This window comes from Eutrigla gurnardus, assembly GCF_963514095.1.
Source record: "Eutrigla gurnardus genome assembly, chromosome: 9".
Lineage (NCBI taxonomy): Eukaryota > Metazoa > Chordata > Actinopteri > Perciformes > Triglidae > Eutrigla > Eutrigla gurnardus.
The window spans coordinates 11,863,147-11,883,922 of record NC_139923.1 but is presented as its reverse complement, the minus strand read 5'-3'; the positions used below and the strand labels follow the sequence as shown (position 1 = coordinate 11,883,922).

The window sequence follows — 20,776 nt, the reverse complement described above, 5'->3', positions numbered from 1 at the left end:
AACCTCCTGGCAGCCAGTCAGCGCGCTCCACGGAGCGTCTCTGACCGGCAGGTAAACACGGACAGACGGATGACTCACACGTTCACCCCGCTGAAACACCATCTACCCTGATAGCGACAGCATACGCCCTCTTTGTCGCTTCGGCACATTTAAGACATCTCTTGTCACTTCGCTGTTGTTGACGCAGCGTTGCCCAGCAGGTGTGCGCCTCCGTTTGCGCGGATGGACACGCGCATCGCCGGCTGCCTCTGCGTCTGTATCGTCTGCGCCCCTCCCTCCCTCTCTCCCTCCCTCCCTCCATCACTGGCAGCGCGCCGATGCTGTCATAAACCAGAGAATACATTCCCGTTTCATGATCGCGTAGGGGGGGTGCGTCGTATTTAGGTGTGAATGGTTATTATACGTTAATTTGCAAGTGCACGGTTCTATTGGAGGGGAGCCCACTCGCCGTGAACACAACCTGCGTGTAAGGTTTTTTTTATTTATTTCAGGGCTCGTGAGGAGACATTTTATGTTGTGTAGCTGCGGTCGGGCGAATAACGTGTTCGTCTTTCACGGGCTCTTCCGAGGTTTTTTCCAAGGGCATCGGGCGAGCGACGCGGTGCGGCGGTGATGTGCACATCTGGCGGCTAGACGGAGCAAGACGGAAGAGTATTCAGAGAAATATATCCGCCACATCCAGGCTCGCTCCTCGGTTCACCCGCCTGGCTTTTAGGATGCGACGTCACGAGCTGATCGCGCCCGACAGATGTTGCCGTGTTGCGGTCGCGCGGGCATAGATTCCTCCGCTCGCTCTCTCCTGTTAACGCGCTAAATGCCAAGTCGTCGCTCCGCTCTCGGACGGCTCGTTTAAGTCTTCGGGATTCCGTAAAATGATCCCCGGATCCGCCGCATCAATGCTACCGTCTGCAGAAGCTGCGAAATTGTACCAGACCAACTACGTCCGCAACTCCCGCGTCATCGGACTCCTGTGGGCCATCTTCACCATCCTGTTCGGCATCGTGAACGTGACCATCTTCTCGCAGCCCTACTGGATCGGGGATGGCGTGGACACGCCGCAGGCCGGCTACTTCGGCCTGTTCCACTTCTGCGTCGGAGACGGGATCTCCAGAGAGGTGGCCTGCCAGGGCAGCTTCACCGAGTTCGCCGCCATCCCCTCCACCGCGTTCAAGGCCGCCTCCTTCATCGTCGGGATGTCCATGATGCTGATCGTCAGCTGCATCGGCTGCTTCAGCCTCTTCTTCCTCCTCAGCACCTCCACCGTGTACAAGATCTGTGGCTGGATGCAAGCAGCATCAGGTAAGCGGCATCCAGCAAGCTAGACCGGATCCATCGGGGTGCAGAGGCTGGAAGGGACCTTAGAGATGTAGAGATGTAGTTCCCATTGTATTCACAGCATGCATATGACAACTGGTGTGCAGCCACACAACCACAATCACCGGCTGTAGAAATATTATTTAAAAAAAATGCTCCGTCCAGACACTATCCTGTGTCTATGGGGGCCTAATTTCTTTCCGATAAGGTCCATGGCATGAAACCTTTAAACTGGTGTGGACTTAAACTTGATTGATCAGTTGATTAGATGAGTGAATTGTCAGTTGGAGCAGCCAAAGTGTCCAGGATGTGTCCTGCTGTCAGCCATCCCTGCCGAGCAGACGGCCGTCCATGCTCAAGTGTTGCAAGGACATGGCTGGTGTTATTCACAGCTACACCTGTAGTTTCTCAGCTTAAAATTATCTCACACTCACATTTATAAAATATCAATGCTAATCCACCTGCAACTGAAAACATTGCACACTTTAAGTTGCAGCCTTGTGTGTCAGTCAATCAAAAAAAGAAAGAAAAAAGAAGCAGGTTAAAATGATGGATATTGCCCCTAATAAGCAGATATTGGCCATGAAGTGATCAATCCTCATTATATACAGTATATATATATATATATATATATATATTCATTACTCCCTGCAATCCTTAGGTCTGTATTGAGAGCTATCTTGAAGAATGGGCCTCGTTGGGTGCATTTCTAGTTCCAATCCTGTGTTTTGAAGTTTGGTAGACCGTTTGTTTACATTGGGAACATGTATTGTGTCTTAAACATGTCTGTGGTTTAGATCATGGTGTTAATGTATCACCAAGATTCTTTGTTTTTCATTATAAGCCTGTCTCCTGATACATCACCACAACATAAATACACATGTATGCAGCTTAAACCTGCACATTTCTTTTCATCATCCGTCAAAAATGATGGTCCAGTGTATCTGGATAATATAATGCAGAATTAACAAATGTATGTTTTTTTAATGAGACGGCGTGGCACAATAAAATATGCCCTTACTTTCATGATAATGCTGGTACTATAGCACCAAAGGGCTATATGGCTACAATGTAGCTAAATATAATAGTTTTTTTTTTTTTTTTTTATGACCCTCAGTCATTCCTCAGCCAACAGGTGACTGTCTGCTACAGTTATGGGCTCTGAGGGTGTTTTAAATGGCGTCATGGTCACTGGTTCGAGCTGCTGACAGCATTTTGATGAGGACACCGCCAGGCTTTGTGCTTCTGTAGCTACGAGATGAAAGAGAAAGCCAAGAGGAGAGACCCTGACCACGCTGGCACAGGGATGTCTAATGAGGAAGCTTAGCTGCTTACTGTCAAACTTCATTCTGCTTAGCTGAAGGTGTGTGTGTGTGTGTGCAAGTCAATGATGTATTGCTCTTTCCTTGGCAACTCAAAAGGTGGCATCTTACTCAGTGTAAGCAGCCACAAATTATCCATATGTAAACAGGAATTAAGATTCCAATAATGTAATATGGTATAGAAAGACCAGCCCCACACAAGCCATCTCTAGAACGGAGTTTTCTCTGAAGCACAGGAAAAAAGAAGCAAAAAGCTGAATATTTTACACATTAGAACTCTCTAAACATCCAACGGCCAAAACAAGTTGAGTGCAGAAAGGCCCCTGCATCTCGTATCCTTCTTGTACCTCACCAGAGCTATTTCCGTCTGTGCATCTGCTGAAGTCCATAGCATGCAGATGTAAGCACCTTTTTTTTCCCCCTTCTTTTTTCGCTGAGCCGAGCACAGCGAGACGCACACGCTCCTGTACCTTATCTCTTTCGGTTACTTCCACACAATTTCACCCTTCTGTGCATCTCAACTCGTTTCCCCTCGCTCATTTTGACCTTGCAGTATCTCAGTATCTCAGATTCCACTCTCTTTTCAAACCTCTTCTTTTATTCAACTGCCCTCTCCTCTTTGCCCTTCCTTTCTCTACATTACCTCATTCCAGTGAGTGCAGCGTGCACCGTCCATTTATCTCTCCATCATTTCTGTCCTGTAACCACAATGATAATAATAATTACTTCAGTGTTATAACCCATCTACGTGCTCGTTATTACAGCTGCAAGCCATTTTTTTTCTTTTTATATTTGATGACATTTTGTTTCATCTCAAAAACATATGAGTCATGCCTGTGATAAAGCCAGACATAAGTTTTGTAAAGTCAGCAGAACAAATGTGCAGAGTGTGGGTGGCCTATTTGGAAAGTTACAGATTGACTAGATGCACTTTTCTTTTGTCAACGGTTGTGTGGATGTTGTTTTTCATCCTGCAATGAAGGGTTTCCTGACAAAATAGCATTCCAAAACCTCCTCTGCTTCTTTGTTGATGTCTTTGGTGGTTTGGTGGTCAACACTATTAATTTTCAGTTTGTGCTCGAGCCTGTGTTTTCTGCAGCAATTGCATGGTGTCCTCTGATAATAAGCTCTGGTGAATTTAAACAGGAAGATTCGTCTGATAACCTGCTCCGAGTCCCTGTCTGATGACCATCTGATCGGAAACCGGCTGTAGTTTCTGTTATCCACACACGACATTCAGTTTATTTTACGCTTTATTTCATCATATTCTCTATTTTCATCATATAATAAAATTCATTAGTTTGGTCAAAAGTTGTCAGAAAAAAGTAACCATTCACATGACTTAAACAATCAATTATCAAAATAGCCAAAACAGTATTTTCTTGCAATTATCTAATTATGTGACTAATTGTTTTTGATGCAATCCTAACATGTAACTTAGTTAGACGAGTAATCACTGTTGTGACCTTACTACTGACCTTTGACTAATATTGTGATTTGAGCTACACAGTGCCGTCCGTTAACATTCAGACTGCATGCATAAAGTTTGTAAAGTCAAGAAAATGTACAAATCCTCGATATATTAATGCCAGTGTAGAGTTGTTGAGTGAATGTTTATGTATGATTGTGTTTACCTGTATGCTGCTACGACAAATAGAGCCTTCAGTTTATATTGATTTTAGATAAACGGTGGATAAAGATCAAACCTCAGTGGTGAGTAAGAACAGTGGGGATATAAAGGGACAGTTGACAAACGGATGACATCACAGAGGCAAAAAGGACTGGTCGATAACACATGAGAGGTAGTTTGAGGTCTGAAGACAGACTGACAGAAAACAAGAAGAAGACATACTGATCCTTTGGGTCACTTTCCCTTTCCTGATGTATCATCTGTGCCTCTCAGTGACAAACTCACGTGCGAGGCTTGTTCTGAAACAGCATTAGAGGTGGATAGTGTGGGAGGTCGGCATGAGGGCAGCTGTCATAGAGCCTGTCTGGATACATTTAAAAGCAGATTACTGCTTGACTGAGAAACAGGCTGATTGTGTTATTGTTGTGTGTATGTTTGTTTCTCAATAGATGCACATCCTTTGTCTGCATGCCAATATACAACCATCGGTGCTCAGGGCTTAATTCACTATTTTTGGCCACACGCATCTTAGTTGAACTTCCCCAAGTAGTCAATCCCAAGCAACATTATGCTATAGCAGGAATTAGCATATAAATTAAACACATTTCTAATACAAGGGATAAAATAGTTGAATTTAATTTGATGAAGTGCTGTTAAGCTTTGTCCATAATTGCCTCAATCCCAAAGTAGTGGACAAAGCAAACGTTACACATTAACTGGAGCATATTGAAGCTGTATCATCTTCGACTGGCTATTTTTTCCTCTGTGATTCATTCTTGAATGACCTTCTGCATTTTAATTCCATCAACCACTCAATTGCGACACATCATAGCTGTACCTCAACTGATTACCCATTATTATTATTCATGCAGTGAATTAATAATGTTAATATATTTAGAATGTGATTGGAATAATAGTAATTGGATGGATAATGGGAGGAATAAAAAACTTATCAACACTGTCAATTGGCATTTTCCACTTTCACTTAATTAAAAAAGAGGATGTTGCTCTTGGTTACCATCATCATGTTAGAAACAGTTCAATGTATCCGTCACTCATGCTGCTGCAGCAACGTACAGAGTAAGGAGGGATGTCTCTGTACAGCAGATCTGTGTAATACCAGATAGTGAGAGCATGTTGTCTGCTGTCGTTATGGTGCATGAGTGCTTTTAACAAATGAAAAAATACTGCAAAAGAAACCCCGTCTCTATGCCTCTGTGTGGCAGAATTAGAAACTTGGCTCATATTGATGAAAGTGATATAACAAACGAGACCTGCAGCTTTTAAAGCAACAGAAATATGAAATGCTCTGAAATCCTAAATAGGTTGAGGAGATGGGGCAACGGGGATGATCTCTAGAGTACAAACCCATTGGTCCGACTCTCCGTTGCTTGTCTAATGAGTGTTCGTCTTTCATCCTGTCTCTCCGATTTCCCCTGTTGTCATTTACCATCACACAACGTGAAACAATCAGTCTTGCTTTCTCGCCCGTTTTCCTCACGTCTACACAGGAAATGCGTTTTCAAATCACCTCTGCAGTAAACAGTCTTCCACTCCTGCGATTTTTTGTAATTAGAAACACAAACAGCTAGTTGAACCATCTAATTATAGCCAGCGGGAGGCATCCTCCATGCAGCTCACAGTCCTGCTGCTGCTGGACAGCAGGAGGAGAGGATGGATGATGGATAGCCACACCCACACACCCACACACACCCACACACCCACACACACCCACACACACCCACACACACCCACACACACACACACACACACACACACACACACACACACACACACACACACACACACACACACACACACACACACACACACACACTATTTTACATGGATGTACTGTCCGTGGGTTTCTTTCAACACCGCACGATATTGACAGGGACGTCCGCGCCGTTTTACATATGTGTTGATTTAACGATTATTTGTGAAAGCAGAACAGTTGTTCTAATTAAAAAAACCCTGAGTATCATGTTTTGGGAAATCAAACCATACAAATCAATGCTGATTTATTAGCCTGTGTTTAGGCGTAGCACTGTGGAACGCAAACTTTGGATGCCAGCCAGCTCATCATCATCATGACTACCCCGCGTTTGGTGTCCCCGTTTGTGCAGGGGGTGCACTATAGATCTGAGCTAATCCCCGTGGTCTCAGCAGTGGCCTGGCTGATTCATTCCACAGGGAGCAGGATGAGGTTGGGCAGCAAGGACACTGCTAGCATGAGAAAATAAAAAAAAACCTCCATACTGTAGTTACAGAAATGCACATATTTGTGTATGATGTGTGTTGATGCAGGGATGGAGAGTAACATTTACTCAAGTACTGCACTTATGTACAATCATGAAGCCCTTGGGTATTTCCACGTTACGCTAATTTCTACCTCACTCCATTTAAATGTATCTTTTATTCCACTATATTAATGTCACACAGCTGTAGTCGCTCATCATTAAATGCAAAACATATGAGCAGTTTATAAAACACGATATTGCAATTGATCAAATATATATAGTATATGAAGCATTTGAAATGAGCTCCATCTCGACCAACTATGACATTAAAGTGCTTCCTGCATATTAATGTGTCAATAATAACGTCTAATAATATGACACCGATGGAGGCAATAATGCATTCTATAATACTGATATTAATAACAAAGAATACACTTTTATTTAAGTACATATTTGTATTGTTAGAGGGGGTATTGCTAATTTTTATTAAATATTGTTAATACTTATTTCATCACTCTGTGTACAATATATTAATTTCTGTCAGCTGTGTAGTTTGAGTCAGTCTAGCCCTTAAGCTCTCATGTTAGAAAGCTGGTTGGATAAAGTAGCTGGAGGGAGAATGAAATCTTGGGTTTTTTTAGTTGACTTTTTTTTCCACTGTGAATGCTTCATCATCATGATTGCTATGTGCTTTGCTGCAGCCAGTTTGTCCTGGGTGAATACTCCTCACGTTAACTCTTGAAACAGCACTGCCCAAGCTGTGGCAGTTTGTATCAAGCCAGTACATTTTTTTAGAGAGAGTTCTCTTTTGATCCCCTTTGCCCTTGCCAATCTTTATCCTCTGCAGAGGTACAGGCTGCATCTGGACCCGTTACATAAGCCCTCCACCCCAGCCTGCTCACTGCGGTTTACGCTGCACTCCTCCCTCTATCCCCCGACCCCTACCTCCGCATCTCCACCTCTGCTTTAACCTGAAGAGCCACATTTATTGAAGAGGCACACGTCGCACTCTTGTCGACCTTGTATCGCTTGATTGAACTCGCTCAATCATTTCAGAGCGCACCGTGTGCGGCGTCACCTGAGGGCAATAGCAGCCTCTCTTCTCCTTTCTAACGGCGACTTCAATCACCGTGTTCTAATGAGACGCCGTCTCCTCGCATGGCCTGTGTGGACATTAAGAACCAGAGTACAGACTGATAAAAAAGCTTCTACTGTAAAGATGACAAGTCACTGGCCATCAACTCCAAGGAGACAATGACATGGACACAATAGATGAGACGGACAGATGGGGGTTGTTGTTCTTTTTAAAAACTGGTTTAGTGAATTACTAGTATTAAAAATGCTGTCCTGATTTACAGCCTCCTCTTTTTGGATCAGGCCACATGTTCTGAAGCGATAGTCAAAATGATATTTCTAAAGATCAACCCTTGCTGAGTTGTATTCCCTATTGTCAAAGTCAGAGCACACCCTGTAGCCTACAGGTACGCTATTAAATGCTAAATGTTCACACGGGAGGATAATCTGCAGCATTGCAAGATGCTTCAAATGCTTTTCTCAAACTTGTGATGGGAAAGAACAAAGATGATTTGATGAAATTCACCATTTGCTGCTGCTTCTAAATCCTTTGGAGTGAATCGATGGGTTAGCTTTGGGCATTATGTGCTCGTTGTGCAGAAAATGGCTCTAGACGTTGACAGAGCGGGATGTAGAGGATGCCTGGAAGCTCCTTGCTCCCCTCCAGCAACCACCAAGTTTTGCCAACAACTGAAGCAAATAGATTTGGACTGTAGACAGCTCATCTCAGGAAGAATCGTCTTCCAGGGGAGATAGTTGGAGCCAGTTTTAAAAGTTTCTCTTGTCCCACTTTCCACCATATTCTTATATTAAATATTACATTAGAGAACTTTATTAAACTTATGTTCATCTTTGTTCTATGAAACCATAAGAACTAACTCAATGTATTTTTAAAAAAATCTCATAAAGCCACATAAACTGACACATCTTACATATAATAGCACTATCACCACATTTATAACCACTTTCTTTCTCCTCTTTCAACTCCATCAACCTGGGTCACAAAACAGTGACTTTTTCCCACACATTTAGTTCCATTATAGTTCACACAATCTAAATTGTCCCATTTGTGGTATATCATAGTCACAGTCTTTGGCTGCTTTCTTTAGTAGCAGAGTGAAGTCTTGATTTTCCAGCATGAAGAGGAGGAGGCTGATGCTGCCCACGCTTCAGAGTCTGGCCCGGCCATGGGAAATATCAGATTAATCAGTCTCCTTCTACGCCTTCTCATCTGACCACGTAAAGCTTACAGAAGTAGCTCTGTACAGTAAAGCCGGAACCATACTCTCATTATTTAGTTATGAGAATTATATAAGGAAGGCCAATCACAGACTTGATTATGGAAGCCTTCACAATACATTGCCTGAAAAAGGCAAACATAACTAAGGAAGCCTATAGAGTGTGATGTTGAATCGAGGATCAAACTACAAGGAAGTGCTCCCTTGGTAGCAGAGCAAGATGTTAAGAATTCAGACTTCATTGACTCAAATTATGGTACAAATTAGTTCAGAAAATGGGCCAAAAATTCTGGTGATTTCACTTCTGTTCAAAGTGCATTTAAAGTCGAGGTAAAACTGGTGATTTCCTATTAAGATCATTTATGAGACAGACAAATAGTAGAGAGAATAGAGTTACAAATATTAACACACATCCTGCAGCGCTACAGGAGGGACCAACTCAAGTATGTCAAAAACAGGTGTACTTGAAGTTATTGGCAGCTAGTTTCCCAAAGCATATTGTAAATATTTGTAGACTGACTACCCATGATGCCACTCCAATCAGTATGCAAGAGAGAGGTGAGCCAGACCCCAGTTATGAATGATACTATGATGCAGTCCTGATATGACGCATGAGCAGGAGGGGTTTTGAAGAAAAAGAAAACTACCTGATGGTGCATTCAAGTGCTTGCAGAAAACTCCAACATCCAATATGCTTTGAAAAGAAGTTTGCAGTAAAGTCATTATAGTTTGACTATTTCACCCACTCCCACCGGCCTCCCACAGTGTGGTGTTTGGGCTTTGGCTGCTCATCTTCAGTCTCTGCAGCGTCATTCAAGCACCCAGCCACACTGTCACACTGTTCCTCAGCACTCTGCCTGGAGCTTAATGTTGGGGAGAGCAACGCAGACGACAGGCATCAGGGATGCACCATTACTAACTAATGAGGAACAATACTTTGTTCGGTTTGGAGTAATAGTGCTACTTTCTTTTTGCATTTTATAAAAGAAAGCACCCAAAGGAACCCTTTGAACTGAACTTGTAAGATTTCCCCCACATCCAGGTCAGCATTTCACCTGTGGGAGAGTAACATTAGCTATTATATTAAAGCAAACTTATGCATATTCATGGAAAGCCCCACCGGGATAAACACCCAAACATGTTGCCGATTTTCTTCTTTTGAGCTGACTTCAGGTTTTTTTTTTACCCTAAATGCTTCTTCTCTAGCTGTGCGCTCATTCACCAGAGACGCTGCCAGTCCAGTAAACACATACTTTTATTCACCAGCACCACGATGAGCAGTGACAAATGATGTTCAGGACATAAGCCACTGTGTATATAGATCCATATGCAGTGTGAGATAGAGCAGATTAGGATTGTGTTTGTATAATTCAGTTTGCCACAGCCACAGAGGAGGAAACGGGACCCACAAAGGCCGTGGGAGTGAGAAATGTGGATCCCTTTTCATGGCTGCTTACATGTACAGCAGATGTGTAAGCAATGGAGAGAGAGCTGCATATTTCCATCTACAACCCAGAGCAATCAATGACATGCTGAAACACTGACAACACACTCATATTTGCAACCGCATTGACAGTGTTCTAGTAAAACACGGCCTGATGCTATGGCGGTGGATTAAACCATACTCTTGCAATAGCAGTATATGCCGTATGTGATGTATTTTTCTTTGTCTGCAATGCCAATCCAATCAAGCTGCTGCTTTGGAGGTCACATGGGACCTAACCTGCAATACTTGCAAATGGCACACAGAGATTAGAGGAGTTGTCTCTTTGGGGAAAACGAGCCAATGAGCTTCTGACAAATCTGCTGCCATCGCTCTGTTGTGTACCATCTGCCGTTCTGCACTCAGACTCTCCTGTAGAGCTATAACCCAACCAGGCGTACCTACAGTGTCTTACATAAGACGCTGTCAGCCAACAAGCGTCCCTCCGTGAACAGGGAGAGAAAGTGACACACACGGAGAGGTGCGTGGAAAAAACGGAGATGCCGAGCAAATGCCGAGAATAGCTCCACCGAGGGGCTCCGACGTAGCCGGTGCTCATGACGTTAGCGTGACGCTGGGTACCTGCTGGCGGCCACACACAGGGCTGGAGCATAGCACCGGCCATGGGCTCCGACGTGTGTTTTTAAAAACACTATAATGTAGTTGTAAGTAGATATAAGGTCACTCTTCTCCTGTGAATACATATTTTATTGCATTGTGATACACCAGCTTCCTCTTATGGAAGTCTATGAGGAGTGTGTACAGTGCTCATAAATACTAAATAACAACACTTAAATTTAGTTGTTTTCATATCAAGCACTATCGCTGCAAGCTAACATTTTTTTCATTATTGAGTAATTATTTGGTAATTTGGTAACAATCTGTAAAATTGTAAAATTAGCTTGCCTCATGTACTTTCGTTTCAGTTACATATTTCCTTAATTTACCAGTTTACCATTTAATATGCTACCAACGCAATATATTCAGAATTTCCAGTATTTTAAAGATTACATGCCATGCTGCTTTGCCCACGATTTGACATTATATTAAAGGTTTTTTTGATTCCCTCTGCAAGTGTGAGAACATCATAACCTTTCTTTGGTATTATTAATATGCGTGTACACTGTGAGGTGCCATGGTTCTGAATTTTGATTAAGCTCCTCATTATATAAGTGGATGCTGGAACAGGCCTGCTGGGCCGTGTTATGGAGTTATGGAGTTATGGATAAGCGGACTACAGGCTTACTGTTAAAGAGTATGAGGGGACATGTGCTCCTCCTCTACCCACAAGTCCTTTCTGGAAACAGGGGCGGCATATCTGGCACCCTCTGTTGGTTTGATCTTGGCCAGTGAATCCCTCAGAGATATGAATCTGATGAAACCGGCGTAGATGTTTTACAGCATTCATGACTATGACAGATCTTTTTAGACTTTTCTCTTGCTCTATTTTTGTCTCCGTCCCCCGGCGCTATCAGCTTTTGTCAGTGTGTAACGCTGTTATTCACCTTCTCCTTATACCCCAGTCACCTGCCCCAGAGCTCGGTGTGCCTCCTCTCCCTCCTGAGCCTCAACGTAATATTCATGATGGCGTTGATCCAAGCCAAACGCATTGAGGAGAAACCAAGAAGGATCTGGGAAAGCCTTTGTTACCTTTGTGGTAAATGCATCATGAAGGAGAGAGGAAAATAAATGTGCATTGACTCACAGAATAGAGCGAGGCACTCTGGCCGTTAAGTGAAAGCTGTTACATAACCCCCCGTGATATGCACGCCGTTAATGCAGTCAGGAGGAGCATCTCACTCTTCCAAGTTGAAAAGGGCATTTAATTCAATGCACCACTATTAAATCATGATTGGCCATTTAACAGGTCACCTGACAGCTTTTAAGTACCTTCTCAGGATGGACAGCTCATTTAATGTATCATTGCTATCGGCATGTTATGAGGATTTCAAGTATAACATGTTATATGTTTCTGAATAGAATCACCTACTCTGCCTTTAAAGACAGACATTAAACGTGCAACATAACATTTAACAATAGAGTTTTTAAACCATGGCCACAGTGCAATATTGTTTCCTTTCTTCCACATCACAAGACTGCATCAACCCCCCTTCTGACTTACCTGCAGTTGAGGACATGTGGTAAGTGTTTGAATAAACCAGCCTGACAACGAGGAAAACACGAGGGCTTTCTTTACTGGAGCTAGAAATGTTCTGGTTTGCCCGAAAGAAGTTTTAAAGATGATTCAGCAGCAGGAGGACCCATTCGCTGTCTGAGCCGACTCATGCACTCGACTCTAGAGGCCATCACTATATACAGCACATCGGTGGGTGGAGACCTGGGTTCTAAAGTCACTGTTACAACCCGTCAAGGATGAGTTCAGTCTTTGAATCAAAAGGGTCTGTCGTTTGACTCAGGACAGCAAAAACGTAGTCTTTTATAAAACCAGGTTGTAGTTCAACATTAAAGTGACAACAACAGTGTACGACACCGATTTCTCTTCCTGAATCACGTGCTGTTTGCTCACATAGCGAAGTAAAGGAACGTTTTCTGTGTCCAATGGGATAGAAATTAGGGGTGATGAAAAATGTGGATACACTCGAGGCTTGCAATATCGTGTTTTATGATACAGTATCGTTTCTCAAAAACACTATATTGAATTTATATTTTACATGCAAAATTTGTAACTGACAGCGGTTCATTTTGTGTTTTGTTGAAAACCCGACTGAGCAGTGTTGTAATCCAACTTCAGCCATTAGATGAAGGCTTCCCTAATACAGTGAACACAATGGCCTCATCCTTTCCCTAAAATTAGATTAGTACATCGCCTTGCTTATAACATCGCAATATACTGAATAATAATCCCTGCATCATAATACGTATCGAATAGCCAGATTATAGCCAATACGCAGCCCTTATAGAGATGTTTGAAGTAGAAGAGTTTACTGCAGTCCTCCTCCATACGTCTGAATGCCTGAATAAGTACCTCAGTCCTTGCTCTCTCTGAGTGCGTATGAATTTGTTCGCACATTAAGAGTCATGGGACGAAGGTAGAAGGAGTCTAGGGGATGCTCTGCTCTGTTAGGTGTGCAGTTTGTCGGCAGCATTGCTCGTTAATTCCCCTCTTACTTGCTCTCTCTCTCTGAACCATCTCCCAACACCCCCGAGGTCTTTCAGCACCATTGAAGACTGCAGCATTACTGTAACAAACTGCAGTGTTTGAGTGCTTTAATGCGTATGCCTGGGCAGCTTGTGTATGTGTTAAAAAAAAGGATATTGTTCTCACTTGGTTGTAAGACTGCGGAAGCCAGATAGAAGATACAAATAAGGACAAGAGAAGGCTACATCATTTATATTACACTTCAGGTTGATTTTTAATTTTTTTTTATTAAAAAGTGTAAAAATAAAAGCAGAATGCAGGTCCTTAAATATGCATCTTACATGGTATAACTCAACGAAAGTTCAAAAGCGGAAAACTGTAGTACACAAACAAGCAGCATTCAGGGAAGAACCATCGCAAGCTAGTGTTTGGGGGATAAAGAAGTGGGGAGCGTACACTTTATTATTAATGTGCAATGCACTCGGGCTAATTGTGCAGTCAGCTTATTTTTTCCAGGTCTTCTCCCAGTCTGCTAGAACATCACCTCAAAGCAGCCCCTAATCCAAATTCAAAATGATTGAGGTTTTTGGCCCTTGGGCGAGTTGCGAGAATGCGGAGGATTTAGTTGAAAATCCAAAGAGGAAGAGAAAAGACTGCAAGATGGGCTTTTCATTTTTTTTTTCTGCTGCAGCATCACCTCAGAGAAGAATCTCTTTGAAACTGAAGATGAGAGAGACACAAATTGCAGATGAGAGTTTTTACCCTTTGGGCAAACACTGAGGAGGAGGAAGAGGAGCAGCAGCTGATATTACCACTATTTAAAATCCAAGACGCAGAGAGGCATCCGTGCGTTTTTGCAACAAAACAAGTAATCTATGTGAAAGTGAGGAAATCTGAGGCATTTTTCAGGACATTTCATATTATCAGAATGGCTTTGACTGTTGCTGTGGTTGTTTGCTGCTCTTCCACTTGCACTCATTGTGTCAAGACACAGAGAAGGAATGAGAATCACTGCGATAAATGCAATAGAAAAACCTAGCATAGCAAAATCTCCAGAGAGGAGAATATTCGGGGGAGAGATTTGGAAACACTTGAAATGATTGTTCTTCTTTATTTCTAATTTCCCCACAAAATCTCATTATCCCTGACCTCATTTATTACACCGCTTTCCTCCCCGAACTAATTATTGTTCTACTTTTACACTTTTGTTTCTCCTCCCTCTCTTGCATCCTCTTCCCCTGCTAATGTTGCCGACCTTCTCGTCCTCCTTTTACCCTTCCTCCCCCTCTCTGCCCCTCGCTAGGTATCTGTCTGGTGCTGGGTTGTATGATCTACCCTGATGGCTGGGACAGTGACGAGGTCCGGCGGATGTGCGGAGAGCAAACAGACAAGTACAGCCTGGGGGCCTGCTCAGTGCGTTGGGCTTACATCCTGGCTATTATGGGCATCCTGGATGCTCTCATCCTCTCCTTCCTGGCCTTTGTTCTGGGGAACCGGCAGGATGGACTCATGACAGAAGAGCTGCTGGCTGAGAGCAAGGGTGAGAATGTAATCATCTAATCCAGAGATCTTCAACAAGAGGTCCGGGACCCCTAGGGGGTCTGCAGAGTTACTGCAAGGGGTCCCAGAAATGATTTGATCCCAAACTTAAATATGTCCAAAAATACACTTTAACATGAATTCAGCCTATAATAAGCAAATATAAATTGTCCTGTTTGTTTAATACCATGTTGTGAATGTGATGTAGAAATATGAATCTGTCAACAAGTATTATCTGAATGGTTTAGGATTGTATATATAGATAATTACAAAGTACCATCATACATGGCACTATAGGCACTACACATTATTATTGGCCTGGTTTAATAAGCAACACAATTGTATATGATATGTAATAGGCAGCCACTCCACTGTGTCACTGTAAGCCAAGTGGTCCTTGGCTTGGACAATGTTGAAGACCTCTGATCTAATCGGATTAAATGTGATAATTTATTGATCGCCTTCGGGAAATTCACCCGAGCTTGTGCACCGTGCTGGAAGTCAGTTAGTTAGTCAGTAGTTTCAGATTCAGAGTAGAGGAATTCAACAGGACTGCTACTTGCCAGTATGTGAACGTAAATGTATTTATTTGGGGTGTAGTACAGTTTCTTTAACCATTAGGATTAATCATTCTCTTTGTATCCATATTTCTATTCTTGGACTTAACCAAGTTATTTTAATTTACTCTTCTTTTTGGTAAATGTAAATACGTTAAAGCTTGCTTTAAGTATAGACTCATCATTGTTAACAAGCCATGTGGCTTCCCATCCAAAAGTAGAACCTGAACACTCATTAAGCTAGTGATGAAACATACAATAGTCCCGCAAACATAATTATTTGAGCTTAAATTCTGCATTCTGTTATTTATGACAGGGGATAGTAAAGTAATGAGGTTTTGATGTGGTCTGTATAAAAACAAACTAAATTTAAGAAGCTATGAATTAATTAACCAAACTCAAAAGGGTGAGCCAGTTTTTGAATAAACGGGAAAAAGACATTAATCAGCAACTCAGTGGACTCATTTTAAGCCCTGAACAAGCAGCTTTTTCGTCCACAGACTTAATAATAATAATAATAATAACAAAATACTCCCTGTTCATGACCCATTTTGACTATACACATGATCATGGCCTTTTCTGAAAGGGGAACTACTGACCAAATTAAGCAACATCTTTCAATAATGTTACCATTAGGAAATGTTGTTGCTGAAATATTGGGACATAAAATGGTTTACAGATTCAGATATGAGACATTTTGTGAAGGTTGAGAAGGATTCAACCAGATACCGTTCCAAATAAGATAACAAAGTATCAATCTTCTGCTTGCCAATTGATTTATCATTTTAAATATGATCGAACCATAACAGTAGGAATTCAACCTTCCAACCATAGCTCTGTACTCTCAGGGGATGTAATGATTTAGTCATGTAATGGCCTGGCCTGTATGCTAGGGTCCATGCATATGTAATGTCTCTATTACTAGCACAGTTCCGAGGTACTGTGAAAAGGCCTGGGTCCAGGTATATTCCCAGTGGGAAAATGAAGGAGAGCAAAGGAAAAAAGCAGCTATTTCAAAATGTCAATGCGACAACATGCTACTCTGTTCATGTAGCTTGCAATATCATCCACGGAGTAATATAACCAACTCTCAGAGGAGATAAGTGCAGTTTATATGTTCTCATCTCAAATATGGTGTCCTTCAAATAACAAATACGAGATAGGGAGACAAGATGGAAGATCCAAAGACTGAGAAGAGAAAACTTGAACAGGATTTTCTAGTTTTAAGGGTCAGTAAAGAGCCACATTTTCCACTGATGTAACATTCCTTAGTTTAGGGTTCTAGAATCGATTTACATTGGATTCATTACAGCTCAATAGTCTTTTACCAATCAGCTCATCCCTGTTGCCATCTACTGGTGTCTGTGTGACACTACATGAACATGGGAGTCGATGTCCTTGAAAAGCTGTATAATATTTTCCTCTGTGTTTTTGTCTTTGCAGAGGCAGGCAACGCCTAACCAAATATTTAGGTAAGTGGGAACAAAGCATTGTCAACATCTCAAAATAAATACATGGCATTAACGAGGCCATCGTGTATAACCTAAGTTGTTCTGTAAATATGTTACAATGTACATTAATTTTACAATTTAAACTATTTCCTCAAATCGTTGCCTATTGTAGTCTTCTTAAGCCAGCAGTGGAAGAAGTACTCAGATCATGTACTTACTACAAGCAGCAATACCACAATGCAAAAAACAAACAAAAAACATGCATCACAAATGAAGGTCCTGCATTCAAAATCTTAGTGACATAAAAGTACAGTGGCATTTCAGTGTTGAAGTTGGTTGAGGTGGAGCTAATTTGAATTGCTTTACACTGATGATGTATGAGAGTATATGAGCTTATCATAGGTTCAGTATGTAAAATCAATACAACTCCAGCAATGTCAGCAGTGGAAGAACTACAATTATTTAGATGGTGATAGTAGTTTTCAACAGAAGAGAATGGAAGAAGACATTTTCTGTTGCTTTTAACTTGTTACTAGCTTTACTTCTTCACTGGTTGTTCTAATACAGTATTAAAAGGTGCAAGCGCAAATATTGTGTACTCCTCCGGGGGCTAAGACCCCCCTGTCTTTAAATCCTAGTGACGTCCCTGGTGGGAAATAACCAAGTATGCAAACACACCGTCTCTCCTTCTTTCAGGTTTGTGAATTCCCATGTGTCTGTTTCATGAAGTACCGATCAACCCTCAACATCAGCTTGGAGGAGGGAGGCCATCCAGGTCTGTGAAGGAGAGGAATACTATGGAACCAGCCAGCCTGCCGATCACACCTACCTGCCCACGTCCCCAGTGTCACCTACCCTCGACGTCCACCCATTTTGCTTGCGATTCCCAAAATCATCCCCAGCATTTAGATGGAGCTCAATGCACTATTGTCCCGATGTGTCTACAGATCTAACCCTTGCACACCATTGCATAGACCATGGCAGGGGCAGAGACTGTTATTCTATTGCGAAGTATATGGACTACCCACTACCTACCTAAGAAGGCACAGGGTTGACATTGTACACCTGCAGTATGAGCACAGACACACACACACAGACACACACACACACACAGACACACATACACACACACACAGACACACATACACACACACACACACAGACACACACACACACACACGCACACACACAACTACTCACTCATATGCACAAACACAACCCAGCGCACATTCAAGCAGAACATCCACAAACTCTGTAATTACAAGTATTAAACTATGTTAACACTTAGCTGTGTGTGCCACCGTCACATTGTGTGTCATGTTTTATTTGTGAAAAGAAGAAACTGCTCATTTTCAGATATTATCAGGTTGACGTAAATCTGTTGTGTTTCATATGTAAAGTTTGACAATGAAATGAACGTTTTAGTTTCCGTCTTTGATCATGAACCCCATTGTTCCTCTTCATTTAGGAAAGAAAATATATTTAACATATTTTATAAGAATATTATTATCCAAAAGAGAGAAAATTAAAAAAAAGTATGTACAGTGAATATTAAAGTTCTGGGATTTTAACTAAATCCATTCAATGCCCTGCTAGCTAACTTTGCACAGCACTTCTAATATTTTATAGTCTGTGGTATCTACACTGTGACGGGCTATTAGGACTGTGTGCTGCAGGACTCGTAGCTGCTATGTGAGTACGCTTCTGTGTGTGTGTGTGTGTGAGTGAGTGAGTGAGTGAGTGAGTGAGTGAGTGAGTGAGTGAGTGAGTGAGTGAGTGAGTGAGTGAGTGAGTGAGAGAGTGAGAGAGAGAGAGAGAGTGTGAGTGCATGCACATGTGCGATTGTTGGCGTGAATGTGTCGTGTGCAATAGTTGGCCTAAAGAACCAATATGCCAGCCTCACACACAATTGTCCTGCTGTGTAGCTAAATCTGTCCATCTCCGTCTTTGTCTCCAGCTCGATTTTTCCATTTTTCTCTCTTTGACTCCCTTTTCTTGCTTTGTTTTGTTGGGACATACAGGGTAAACAAGATGGAGTTGTATAGATGTATAGTGACCGGTTTGCCTGAGGAGTGATGGATTAGTAAAGCCTGTCCCAGCGTCACCTGTGGATATGTTCCTGTGTAAATAAATATTCTATAGATACCAAACAATTAGCAAACATGGAGGAGGTTAACTTAGAGCAATTAAAGAGATTCCTTTAAGAATATATGAACACTTAATAAAGGTTTTCACTGTTAAACACTGTTGTGGTTCCTGTGTTCATTTTGACAGAACATTTTAAAATCTGTCTCTTGCAAGTCTCCCATCTTTCCGTAATTCATTACTAAATTGCTGGAGTGTCCCTTTAAAAAGGTCAAATGTGGCATGGATATTGGATGGATATTTTGACAGTTATGACTAAGTCTGTTCTATTGTAGCACGGTGGGTAGTAATGCGCTACTCCGTTACATTTACTTGAGTAACTTTTTGGAAAAATTGTACTTCTATGAGTAGTTTCAAAGCAGCATACTTTTTACTTTTACTTAAGTAAATTTGTGAAGAAGGAGCGGTACTTTTACTCCGTTACATTGGGCTGATTCTGCTCGCTACTTTTTTTTTTTATCGATCCGTCTGCTGCATGGTCTGATTTGTTTATGTGGGGACCAGAGCCAGTGGCGCCGCCAGCCGGAATCCTGTACGCACTGTGCGTACTTTTTTGAAGGTGGACTAGATATTTAAATTTCAGCGGGTGACACCAAACCACGTCTGCCCAAGCAAGTCAGAGCTTTTCTTTCGCTCACACAGTGACCTGGAGAGACGCAGCCGCATTTGAGAGGACGATCGCGCGTGTGTGCGCAATTACGCATAGCGTGTGTTGGCCCCTCTCCACTACACAACACAGCTCGGCTCTAGTCTCGTCACCTCTCTGCTGCTGAGCACTGTGGGCCGAGCCGATGCAGGTCTCTCTCCCCGGGAGAGTTATCATACCGTACTGTGCGTGTGTGTCCAAGCGCGTGTGTGCGTGCGTGCGTGGAGTGCTCACAAGCGTGCGCTTGTGTTTAGGGCGCGGATGGAGGGCACAAAAAAAATATTTGCACCGGGCCGATCACCATGATATACGCTACTGATTTCACTGATACTGAAAACATTAGATTTTGTCTTAAAAAAGTATTTTTCCATTTGTTGTTGTATTTTGCCGTTTCTGTGCGTACATTGAAATTGAATCCTAGCGACGTCTAACTCCGACCGCACACACATTCCCCGCGGCAAACAGGCGGAAAAGAGCGCAGAAACAAAACGATGGAGACGGCATGCAATTCCGAAGAAGCCGAAGAGGAGGAGGCACAACACCCCTGGCCCCACATAAAAGAAATGTTCACACTCCAGGCAAAAAAAAAAAACAGCTACATTATGCGTTGCCATTTGTGTCTCCCGAAACAAGTGGAGTTATTTATTTATTATTGTTTATTATAAACTGTTTCAGTTGTCTAAGGGAATTCTCCGTGCATTATTTGACATTATTTGACCTGATTAATAAAGGAGGTTACTCGGCAGTTACTCTGTACTTGAGTAGTTTTTTCACCCATTACTTTTTACTCTTACTCAAGTAACACAGGGTGACAATACTTTTTACTTTTACTTGAGTCATATTATTCTAAAGTAACAGTACTCTTACTTGAGTACAATTTTTGGCTACTCTACCCACCTCTGCACAGGTACATAAATTGAATGTAAAAATGCAATCATCACCAGGTTAACTCTTTTAGGAGGTAGGCTATGACAAAAAAAATAAAATAAGTTAATTATAACAAATGGTCACAACACACAAAGTGTGCCACATATCGA

General features: G+C 42.2%; 1 protein-coding gene across 2 annotated transcripts; it reads left to right on the top strand.

Moving 5' to 3' along the window:
• Positions 1-338: 338 nt before the first annotated feature.
• On the top strand, positions 339-19,186 carry LOC311019134 (LHFPL tetraspan subfamily member 3 protein-like). 2 transcript variants are annotated; one of them, XM_084018367.1, is made up of 4 exons: positions 342-1,299; positions 14,705-14,941; positions 16,941-16,969; positions 17,645-17,820. In XM_084018367.1, the coding sequence occupies exons 1-3, from the start codon at positions 873-875 to the stop codon at positions 16,955-16,957; spliced, it is 681 nt and encodes a 226-aa protein (XP_083874493.1). In that variant the 5' UTR covers positions 342-872; the 3' UTR covers positions 16,958-16,969; positions 17,645-17,820. The 2 variants fall into 2 exon arrangements, with proteins under 2 accessions (XP_083874492.1, XP_083874493.1); XM_084018366.1 differs by lacking the exon at positions 16,941-16,969 and having other exon boundaries at positions 339-1,299; positions 17,678-19,186.
• The last annotated feature ends 1,590 nt before the right edge of the window (positions 19,187-20,776 follow it).